This window comes from Miniopterus schreibersii (genome assembly GCF_964146895.1).
Source record: "Miniopterus schreibersii genome assembly, chromosome: 2".
Classification (NCBI taxonomy): Eukaryota; Metazoa; Chordata; class Mammalia; order Chiroptera; family Miniopteridae; genus Miniopterus; species Miniopterus schreibersii.
Window position 1 is genome coordinate 83,404,458 of NC_138102.1, and position 12,453 is coordinate 83,416,910.

Genomic DNA, 12,453 nt, shown 5'->3' on the forward strand with positions numbered 1-12,453 from the left:
TTTTAAAACGCTTCAATTGTCAAAGTTCCATTTCAATCAACTAAAACTTTATCTTTCAGAGTATCTTAAAGTGAGGTCACACGACCCTGAGGAAGCTATTAGACATGATGTCATTGTGTCTATAGTTACAGCTGCTAAAAAGGATATTCTTCTGGTCAATGACCACCTACTTAATTTTGTCAGAGAGAGAACTTTAGACAAACGGGTAAGTAGGAGTAACAATTATAATAGGTTGTCATTTTGAATACTTGAAGTTTAGTATTTCATTTGAGATTTAAATGTAATTAGCCCTTTTTGGTGGGATGGGCATTTTAATATTTAAAATAGTGTTTATGAAAAGGTTTTACTTTTTCCTACATTATATTTTATTAGTTTTTCTTTATTAAGATTGTTCTCATTCTAAAATTGAGGTGACTCTCAGTGGTAGAGTAGTCACATATTTAGCTTGTATGCTAGTTTTAATAAGTGACTTTCATAAAGGGCCTTTGACACAGCTTCTCTCATATAGGTGTCCCTCTTTTTTCCTCTCATATGTGTATTGTTGGTTCATAGTCCTCTAGCTGGTGGTTTTCTCATTTCCGTGGGATAATTAAAGAAAAGATGTTTTCAGTTGGGCAAAGCTAAACTCGACATGCTTCTAGCCTGTGTTTTATGACCCCAAACCTTTCTCCTTTTTTTAATCCTCACCCAAGGATATGTTTTTATTGAGATATACATACATACACACACACATATATATACACACACACACACACACACATATATATATATATATTTTTTTTTTTTTTAAGAGAGAGAGAGATATTGATGTGAGAAATAGCTATCAGTTGCCTCCCTTATGGGCCCTGACCGGGGATCAAACCTGCATCCTTTTTCCAGATATGGGACGATGGTCCAACCAGCTGAGCCACCTGGCCAGGGCCAAACCTTCCTTCTTGAGTGAGCACCCCCTGGTTCTTCTCATTAATCAGCTTCTGAGGAGAACCTTGCCTTGTTATGTTTGTGTTCTGTATTGCCTGCCATATATTAGGCACTCAGTAAATGTTTCAGTGAATGTTCATTCTCTTCTCCTCCTCTTTGCCTTTCCTTCATGGAAGTATAGGTTTTATGGATTTATACTTAAGAGTAATTTTGGTGAACTATAAAAAAGACTTTGATGTTTTTAGGGGTTAATTAGCAAAGAAAGTGGGAGGCCTGTTGGTAGCTGTGAATAGCTTTGACTAGATAAATAAAACATTTTAATTGTTGATTATAAGGCTGATTATGCTCTCTCCGTAATTTAATTCTCTCATAATCTGGTTGTGGGTACAGAATAGATGGGCAGGAACTGCATGGTTATCCTTCCATATCTATGGGTATTCAGAACAACTTATTATACTGATATATTTAGACTTATTTTCATTTACTCTTTCACTGGGATATTAAACAATAAAAAGGAAAAAGGCATAAAGAAGGACAAGAAGATTTGCATCATGGTAGAAAAATAGCCTTCTAAGTGACTTGGAATTTGAGATAAGTGTGTATTGTTGGGATCATAATTCCACATATATTTTTGATTATCATGTGTTCATTTTAGGGTTGCTTGGTTCATTCATATAAATATTAATTGAGTACCAGAAAGTAATTGAATATATTTATGTTTTTGATAGTATTAGAATATACTCTTATCTTTAAATTCTCCTTAAAGAAGGAGTTTGGGGAATTAGAGTAGAGATAAGACAGGGAATTAGAAATACAGTGGTACCTTGGTTTTTGAATATAATCCGTTCTGGAAGACCATTCGAGTTCTGAGACATTCGAAAACCGAGGGATCAACAGCCAACAGCTAGGCCTCAGGATCTTGCACTTAGCAGAAGCTGTGTGGCATGTTCGACTTCCAAGGCGTGTCTGAAAACTGAAACATTTACTTTCAGGTTTACGACGTTCGTAAACCAAAATGTTCGCCAATGGAGACATTCAAAAACCGAGGTACCACTGTAAAGTTTTTACAAACAAATTGAATTTATTTTATGAGTAAGACTTCTGAAGTCTTTTTATTTCAATGTGTATGTGGTAGATGGGTAAGGCCTATTCTTAATCTACTATATTAATTTAAAGAAAAGGAATAATATTGCTATGAATGACAGTCTGCAAAGGAAAAATGAATAATCTGTACAGATTAATGAAGTTCTGATCATTACTAACATCCCATTGACTATAGTGTTGTGTTGATGTAAAATTAAAGAATAAACTCATTTCAAAATAATTAAAGTGTTAGACATTATAGCCAGTTGTGTTTATTTAAAAAAATAGTTCAATATATTCCTCTTACACTTGAACTTAATTCCCAGATATATAAAATGAAACACTGATGTGTCTTTACATTTAGCATTTGATAAAGCCAATATTATATGTATACCTTTAATATAAGCGTGCTTACTATACACCATAATTTGGAAAAAAATTATAAGGGATAAGTCACAGTTTATCCAATCAACTCTTTCTTCGCCTTTTAAAATTTGTTAGCATACGTTCAACCTCACTAATTCCAGTGACTTTATGTAGATTGTGATTAACTTTTGTTTTTAGGGGTAGGCGATGGGTTTAAGACACTAAAACATTAGAATTTTTTATGCATGTTGATATATCTGTACTTCTCCATAGTAGGTGTATTAAAGTGATAGTTGTGTTTTTTTCATTTACCCACTATAAGTTGATATCTAGTAACTTAGTTTTGATGAAAATAAATTGTATGAAGTACATTAAAAACTATAGAAACCTAGACTTTTGTGAATTAATGCAATGGAAACATTTTTATATTGTAAGTAAACATTTTTGTTTTTATTTTAAGTGGAGAGTGCGCAAAGAAGCCATGATGGGACTTGCCCAAATTTATAAGAAATATGCTTTACAATCAGCAGCTGGAAAAGATGCTGCAAAACAGATTTCATGGATCAAAGACAAATTGTTACATATATATTATCAAAATAGTATTGATGATCGGTAAGTTAAGGGCACTGTATATAACATTTTTGGTGGTTATATAACTGCTGATCTGTTGTTTTAGGCAAACTGTTTTCCTTATCATTTTAAACTACTAAGTTTTAACTGCAAATTAAAGGTATGGAGTGACTGGTTTCCTTCCCTCCAAAGCCGTAAATGAAGCAGTAATGTGCATATAACTTTAGGAATGCATATAGCTTTTATATTCATTTTTATATTTTATTTTCGAACAGAATAATTTTTAAAAGTAGGAATGTGTATAATTATAATTTACATTTTGCTTTATTAAACACAAGTAATTGTTATAAGGATCAGAATTACTTTTTTCAAGTAAGATTTAAATGAAAATAACCCTTTGGATTATAGACATTTAAAATAAAAACAATCAGAGCTAAAAACAGTTTATAAGTTTATATAAAAACACATCTGAATATAATCTGTGTATTTTTCTTTTCCAGTGTAAGGTCAGATCTTTGTATGTATCCAAACTGAATAGTTAGTAAACCTGTAAATCCTAGAAACTGAGTATCTTAGACTAGCATTATCAAAGAAATTCGATAGTTATTCATTTATAAAATTGAAGATTTTAGACTTTAGGAGTGTGCTGCATCATTGTATGGAGATTTGCATTATGATTTGATAGCATTTTTTGTACTTTTATTCATCATGGTATTTTTTCATCATGATCACTACGAAAATTCAAAGACTTAAAAATTTCTTTATAGTTTTAACTTAGAAATATTTATAATTTGTCACTTCGAACGACCTGGTTTAGTTTTTCTAACCCTTTATTATTTAGATAAGGAAATTGAGTTCTTGATACGTAACTTGCCCAGGGTCATGCAAAAGTAGTTGTCTTAGTTGGGTATAGAGCTATTTCCAGTACATCCAGCTAAAATCTTTTTTGGGCTCTATTCTTTTTTTCTTTTTTCCATTACAGTTTGCATTCAGCGTTATTTTGTATTCGTTTCAAGTGTACAGCATAGTGGTTAGACAATCATATACTTTACAAAGTGGTCCTGTGATATTTCAGATACCCACCTGGCATCATCCATAGTTATTACATATTTTTGACTGACCCCTATTCTTAGAGAAATAAATTTCTAATTTGGAACCCTCATCTCCACTCAGAGAGCAGACATTTCTTTTATATGTGTTCCTTATGTGTTTTGAAATTTTATATAAAAATTTAATACATATGTTCAAAAAATCAAGACAATACCTTCTCTGTGTTCTTTCATAGATTGCTTGTTGAACGGATCTTTGCTCAGTATATGGTTCCCCATAATTTGGAAACTACAGAACGGATGAAATGCTTATATTACTTGTATGCCACACTGGATTTAAATGCTGTGAAGTATGTTTCAAATGTCAAACTGTTCTTTCCATTTTTTGTAGTATACTGGATTTTATGGGGGGGGGGAAATAACAATGATATTTTTAAATGTTAACAGTGTATGAATTAAAATATTGAAGCTATTTTTTCAGAAAGTACTGTTATCAACATGAAGTTAACAAGGATTTTTTTAAGCAGTTAAAAAATAGAGCTGATTGTCATGGACTCTTTTAGGGTTTTATTTTTCCCCAGTTTTTCATATTGTTGTCTTGAGAAATGTTGATGCCCCTTCTTTTTTGTTCTGTTTTTTCCTTAAGGCATTAGAAAGGCCTATACTCTGAAAATACTACCTTCTTGTTTTCACTTCATGCTGATCTGCATTATGGTGTAGGGCATTAGAGTACATATTTTTGTGTTGTATAGCCTCAACATAGTGTTATAGTTTGGCATGAGGGTAAGCACAAATAAATTTGTAACCATGTTTTATTCAGAAAATATTTTTTGGTGCCTTTGTAGGGAATTGGCATTTTGGACATGGAAGAGACATTGCTAATCAAATCATACTGAAAATTAGGAAAATGATTTGAGGTTTTAGAAAATGTAGTTCCTTAGTATTCTCTAGCAAATGCAGCTACAACTCTTGGGGCTTAAATGTTGAGAAATTGGAAGTCTGAGGAACTGTATAATTTTCATTCCTACTGCTGTTTAATGGAACTTTTGACTTCACTTCCCCCATGGAAATTATTGTATGTGCTATTTATATCTTTCATAGAAACGTTGAGGAAGAGGTTGTAGAGGAGAGAAAAGTACATTTCTCTTGATACCTGCTATATTTTAGGCATAGGAATGTGTATTACCTAGGACTGTTTGGGGGCTACAATGGCAGAATTGAGTAGTTTTGATAGAGATTGTATGGCCCACAAAGCTTAAAAAATGTTTATCATCTGACCTTTTACAGAAAAAGCTTGCCAATCCCTAATATAAGTGATAATTTTCTTGTTTTACATATGATGAACATATATGAAGAGGTTTATCTCCACAAAAACACAAGTAGTAAAAGACAAAGTCAGGATTTGAAATCCGTTTTTCCCCCACTGCATATATTAAAATACATTACTATAAATACTTTAAAACATAAAATTTTCATATACTAACATTTCTGGAACTAGAACACATTTTTTCCTCCATGATGCAATTGATGGTTAGAATAGATGAGATATATATATTCCGATTTCAGATAACCTATTTGAAATCACAGTTACCTAGACTTTTTTTTTTTTTTTTTAATATATCTTTATTGATTTCAGAGAGAGGAAAGGAGAGGGAGAGACAGAGATAGAAACATCAATGATGAGAGTCACTGATCGGCTAGCCCACAACCGGGGCATGTGCCCTGACCAGGAATCGAACCTCAATCGCCTGGATCCTAGGTCGATGCTCAACCGCTGAGCCAAGCCCGGCCGGGCCACACCTAGACTTCTTGATTCAGCTTAACTGTCATTGGAGTAAAAACAAAATAAAGACACTTAGAAGCAAAAACTGAGAGTTCACCACTCATGGATCCTACTTGAAAGAAATTACTAAAGAATAATCATTTCTTATTCCACCCCCATGCCTGGGCACAGCAGGAAGGCCTCCTTGTTCTACTGCCAGCTGTTCTGATTGGTTGGTGCTATACCTTTGAAAAATTTTGAATACTAGGTGGACCCTATCAAATAACAACATGTAGGATGGCAAGTAAAGTGTTTCTCAGGTTCTTTTATCATAAGAGTGAGGATAGACATGTTGATTAATTAAACTATAAATCAAGTGTGAGTATTAAAAATTTGAGTCACTCATAAAAAAATAGAATAAGAATATATAGTTTCCAAATCCAAAAAAGAATTAATGAAAAATTTAATACTAGAACTGGAAAAGAAAAATAATTGTAAATAGAAAACACAAAATACAAATAGTACTTATAAAACTAAATATGTCATATATCATTTGTTAGTTAAATGACAAGTATATTTGATTGACTTAAAAAGTAAAACTGCTAATTACAAAAGATACATTGTAAAATAATGCCATAGAAGAGTTGAAAGTACATTAAATCTGTAGGCCAGCTTATTCTACAAAAATGGTGAGTGAATTGAGATTTATCTGTTTCAAATTAAAATACTTAAGCTATATATATATCATGTTTAAAATGATTTTTTATTTTAAACAACTTTTTGGAATTAACTGATATGTATCAAGATTTTGTTACGTATTTAACTTTACATTTATCTGTGATTGTTTCTCCAAAAGTGCTTACATTTATTATTATGAAATATTTAATGCACACAAAGAACTCACATATGAGATTCAAATCATAGTAATAAAATAAAAATATCTATGAATCTATCCAACTTTGAATGCGTCTCCCTTTTATTCTCCTGTTTTCCAAAGGAAATCACTATCCTTATGTTTCTTATGTCCTTTTTTTCTTAATCATTTTTTTGTTTTCAATTATAGTTGACATACATCATTAATATTAGTTTCAGGTGTACACTCTAGTGACTAGACATTACATAACTTAATAAGTGATTACCTCAGTCATATTCCTTTTTAAAAAAGAATTTTCTCATATGTATCCCTCAATAATATTTATTTTCACATGTTTTTGAACTTGATGAAAATGGAGTAATTGTGGATATAGTCTTCTGTGATCCCCGCCCCCCCACATACACACTATGTTCCTAAGGTTTGTGCATAATAAATGGAATGGACAAAAGTAGGTTTCCAGTTTAATACAAATAAATAATACAATAATTAGTAAAAGATAATAAAATAAACTCTGTTTCGTGTACTCACAGCTGTAAACCTACTTTTGCCCACCCTGTATATAGTTTGTGGTTCTTCCGTTTTCACTGTAGCATCTAATTACATATGTCATTATACCACAGTTTTATTTTGTTATGACATTGGATTTTTGAGTCAATGGAAAGAATGGACATTTTTGTTGTTTCCATTTTTATACTAATACAGATAGTACTACCATGAACTTTTTTCAGTTTAGTATGCACATTCAGGGGTTTCTAAGTTTATGGTTATGAATGATTCTCAAATTTGGCTACATATTGGAATCACTTGGAGAGGTTTAAACAAGACTGACACCTGAATCTCACCTTCAGATATTCTTATTTAATTTGTCTGGAGTGTAATCTGGGCAACCAAGGTTTGGAATCACTGGTATTTAGCTAAGAGTGGAATTCTGAATATGTCCGTCTTCAGCTGTATAAACTAGTGTCCAATATGATTATACTAAGTTATACTTCTACCAGTGGTTTATAAATTTCTACATCCTCCTAAACATTATTAGACATCTTATTTATTGTGAATTTTTGGTGTATCAAATTTTGTCAACTTTTTGAAGTTTTCCTGAGTACTAATGATATGGCTATTTTCATTAATGTTGGCATAAACTTTACGTTGGTGCAAAGAAGCCGCCTTAGTGAGCAAACCTGTTGTCTGCTTGAAATGTCAGATAGCACATGTGCGAGTATCCAGGCTCTAACTGGTTTTTTACATTACAGAACTGGAATTCAGGTCAATATTAAATAAGTGGATATTTGTCTCCCTATTTAATAGTATTGCTTCTAGATATACTTTTTTTGTTTTTAAGAAGGACTGTTGAGAAAAGCAAAGACACAAGGACAATTGTCTTTGCTGCTTAATATAACTATTAAAATTCTTAAGAGGACGGGCCTCCTAAATATGTTGTGATAGAGAATCTTAGTGATGATCACATTTTGACTTAAGCTGTAGTGATAATAGTTTATAATGAGCTTTAGAATTGGTGAGATTTTATCTCTAATAAATTACTATATAGGTAAAATAATTTCTGTTTTAAGGCAAGTTTCAAGATGCAGGTCTTTCAGAAGTTGTAAGTAATGATAAGGTATATAGGAGGAGATAGAATCACTGACATTGAAGCTCAGAAGTATTTCACAGATGACTACTCTTGTTTCTTTGAAAATTAATTTTAATTACATAGCTCTTACTTAGTTGTTAAGATTTTTTTCCAATCCTCTGGATATGGTCATATTTCTTTTAAAGATTACATTCTTAAAGTGTGCCAATTAAACGTTTTATGGAACTTTAGTAACTTGAAAACAGTAAAGTATAACTATTTTAAATTTAACTTGTAAGATGAAAATGCTCCAGTACAGTTGCTTTGCCAGTGCCATTTTGAAGTGACCACTAAAAAGGAAATTAAGTATCCAAATTTACACTAATTTATTTTACTTAAAAAATCCAAAGGTATTTTTATGCCCAGCTGGGTGTGGCTCAGCGGTTGAGCATTGACCTAGGATCCAGGCAATTGGGGTTCGATTCCCGGTCAGAGCACATGTCCGGGTTGTGGGCTCGATCTCCAGTCAGGGGCATGCAGGAGGCACCCAATCAGTGACTTTCTCATCATTGATGTTTCTCTCTCTCTCTCCCCCTCTCCTTTCCTCTCTCTGAGATCAATAAAGATATATTAAAAAAAAAGAAAATCCAAAGGCATTTTTAAAACATACTGTTAAGGACGAGAATGAAAATATGAAACAATTTATAATTGTTTTATCTATCAAAAGAAAAAAGGTAGTTTTGTATGCTTCTCTATTACACTGTTTTATGTCAGTACTTCATATGTGAGATAATGGGGGTTAATAGAAAAACAATAATGAAAATTATTTGGATTTGGAAATTTTCCTTTATGTGTGGTTCTGATAATATGTAACTTATCATTTTAATAACATTAACTGCTTTTTGTGATTTACATATATTTTCTTGAGCATCTGTATAATTTCTTTTAAATGTTTGCCTCAGAACAATAAAAGTATTAAGAGATCAAAATTTTTGCAGTATATAAAAACATTCACTTATATGTAGTATTATTTAAACATATATAATATATACTATATAAAGTATTATATATATATATATATATATATATAATACAATAAATACAGTATTTTTGTTTTAGGAAAAAAGTATTCCCATTCTCTTAGGGAATGTGTCTTTTCTTTTTGTGTCTTTGATTTCTTTTTGTCCTGCCTACCTCCACAGGACCTTATTCCATGAAATATTCCTTTATTTCTCAAGTTTATAATCTCTGCAGCTAATTTCTACACCCTAGCCTACAAACATACTTTAGTTAATGATTGATCTTCCCTATTTTTATACAAAAGAAAAACACCACCAGCACTAACCCCTTTTGATACAGCTATTTCCTTAAATGTTATCGGCTTATTTGATGCTTCTCTATTTCTCAGTACATCATCAGTTGCTTAGTCCTGTGAATTTTATCTCATCTCTGTCATCTCTGTAACTTGAACTTTAAAAAAAAAGTAATATAGTTAGAATATTCTGGAAGGATTTTTACCCTTTGTTATTTAAACTATGTGTTTGTGTTTTTCAGAGCATTAAATGAAATGTGGAAATGTCAAAATCTGCTCAGACATCAAGTAAAGGATTTGCTTGACTTAATTAAGCAACCCAAAGTAAGTTAAATTTAATGAAAACTTTTCCTTTGAACTTCTGCCTTTACCATTGCTGCTATATGTTAAACAGCTATTTCTGAAGGGAGCAGTTCTGACTCTAGAAGCTATGGTTTCTAACTTAGAACGCTGAAATTTTGAAGAAATAAACTGCCTGGAAAAATTGAAATTTATCATATCTGTAAAAAGTGATACCCAATAGGAAGGAGAATGTGCTTCTCTGGGCTCAGAATTAAGGTTTTTGGGGGGGATTTTTTGTAATTTTTAATTTTAAAAAACCCCACCAAAACATTAACTGTGCATCATTGAAAGCATAGGTAATAGAGTAAAATTATACTTTTATCTAGCTACACTAAAATGCTCCCATCATCTTTGTGTATAGCCTTATGATTTTAGAAAGTTTTAATATGTAAAGTTAAGTATCTTGATACTTTTATGTACAATTAATATGGTAATTTTAATTTTTTTCTTGGTCTTCATAATTAAAGTGTAATATGGGTATTCATCCAGTTGATGTATTAAATTTTACTTTTTGGACATTTAGAATGATTTTAGGAGTTTTTTTGGTGTGTTTTTTTCCTAGAATGGTGTATGTAAGCCTACAAAAAGTATAATTCATCTGAAAAGCAGTGTGCCTGGTCATTTTAAATTACATCCAGGAAACACAATATAGTGCTATTTTTCATTTCTTTTTCAGCCCATAGTTTATAAAATTCTTCCCTTCCCTGATAAAGTACACCTCATGTTCATAGGACAGAGGTAAATAAAGGAGAGTTGTTTCCAGTTTTCCATGGTATAAATTTTGCTATTTGCTAAAAAAAAATTAATGAGCCTGTACTGTTTGAGATGCTTAAAGTAACCCTCTCATATAAATGCACCAATTACTTCATATTCACTTTATACCAAGAATTATAGTAGACATTATAAAGTTAGAAAATATACAAAGCTGTGTTTAACTTTTGGGTGTTTATATTTCTTTCTATTTTACTGGGAAGACTCTTAGATATTTAATAATCAATATATATTTTTTGCCTTCTTCATTATTTAATCTGTTAAGATAGTTTTTATTCTTACTTAGCTCAGCATTCTGCTTTATTAACTAAATTGATTTGCTCATTGTCACTCAAAGGGACTTGGTAATTTCCAGGATTGTACTTTTGTTGATGACATTTCTTTGTGGATCAATTTTTTGAAAGCCCAGCACCACCTCTTTTCTCCCCAGTTAAACAGAAATCTTATTCAGATACTTTAAGTTCCGAATATTTGGGAATTAACTCTTATACTCTATTATGCTTTGTTTCTCAGTTCCTCTCAGTAAGCGCCTTATTAATTAGGGATGGTGTATTTATTTATTTGATTTTTCTTTGCCCCAATGTTTTTTTAGCTCCGTATTTTAGAGCTGTTCAATGACATTTTTTAAAATAACAACCAACGAAACAAGTAGCATTCTTAAAAACAGCTTTATGCATGTGACTTTACAGAGTGTATTGTTACGTGCAATACAGTGTGTGAACACATTCATTCAATAGAATAATACTACCCTGATATATCAAATAACTAACACTCTTGGGAAAATTGTTCATGTCAGTGGCATCTTTTTAAGTTGGCTTTATTCAGAGTCTTCCCTATAAACTTCATGACTCTGCTATATAATCCCCAGGCTTAAAAATTTTAGGAATACCTTAAGTCAATCAGAATTGTAAACTTAATTTTCAAATTTTTTTTTAATAGGGTAAAAATTCGAACACGGACATTACAGGCTACTTTGTTCATTTGTTTGTTTTAGTTGCCCTGTTCTTTTAGTAATAAAGAAAAACAAAATATCTTCCTGTCCCAAAGGTTGGGGCAGGAGTCTGTTTTTTCTCTTTTTGTTTTGGAGACTGACCCTAACAGGGTGAGGGAAGAAGTGACAATGTGGAGTATGAGTTCACATCCACTTTTCATTGGGTTTGTCTGGAATTTGAACATAGGTAAAAAGGAGCATACAGTGGTGGTAAGGGCATGGACCTGGAGCATTTGTAGGTTATACTTATCTAATGTTCTGAAGAATATCATGAAGATTATTAGGAAATTTTAATTTTGCATTTTTTTCCCTGTGATTTTTCAGACAGATGCCAGTGTCAAGGCCATATTTTCAAAAGTGATGGTTATTACAAGTAAGTTATTTCAGATATTATATGTAAACATTTTATTAGCTATCATAAGTGTTTCTGATACATGGACATCTTAGGAGAAGAGTATAAAAATGATTATTGATTCTACAATGACTCATTCTTTCTTGTGCAATAATGGCATATCTGGCAGTAACACCTAGAACATATTGCTCGTCATGTGTTGGTGCCAGATAGCTTGCATGTGTATGTGCATTCTCTGGATGGTTTACTAATAAACAGTGGAGTACAAGGAAATATTTCTTAAAGGTAAAACTTCCTGATGTCTTGCTGTGAGTTATAAGAGAACAATGTGTGCAGCAAGTTCAGGGGGATAATAAAATTGGTATTGTTCAGACTGACATTTAATGCTCTTAAATATTACAAAGAGTTATTTAGAAATAGCCTGTTTGGTCTTATAGATGTAAGTTAGGATTATTAATCAGAATAATAAAAATAATGAAAAATGCTGATATTT

The 12,453-nt window shown here is 31.7% G+C and overlaps 1 protein-coding gene across 6 annotated transcripts in view; it reads left to right on the forward strand.

The window, feature by feature from the left end:
• The window catches only part of PDS5B (PDS5 cohesin associated factor B), a 169,630-nt gene that overhangs the window by 82,701 nt on the left and 74,476 nt on the right, over positions 1-12,453 (forward strand). For all 6 annotated transcript variants that reach the window (XM_081127300.1, XM_081127299.1, XM_081127295.1 and 3 more), the window contains exons 11-15: positions 60-205; positions 2,831-2,982; positions 4,226-4,339; positions 9,747-9,828; positions 11,933-11,981. In XM_081127300.1, the coding sequence (XP_080983426.1) occupies positions 60-205; positions 2,831-2,982; positions 4,226-4,339; positions 9,747-9,828; positions 11,933-11,981 (543 nt within the window). The remainder of the gene's footprint in view (positions 1-59; positions 206-2,830; positions 2,983-4,225; positions 4,340-9,746; positions 9,829-11,932; positions 11,982-12,453) is intronic.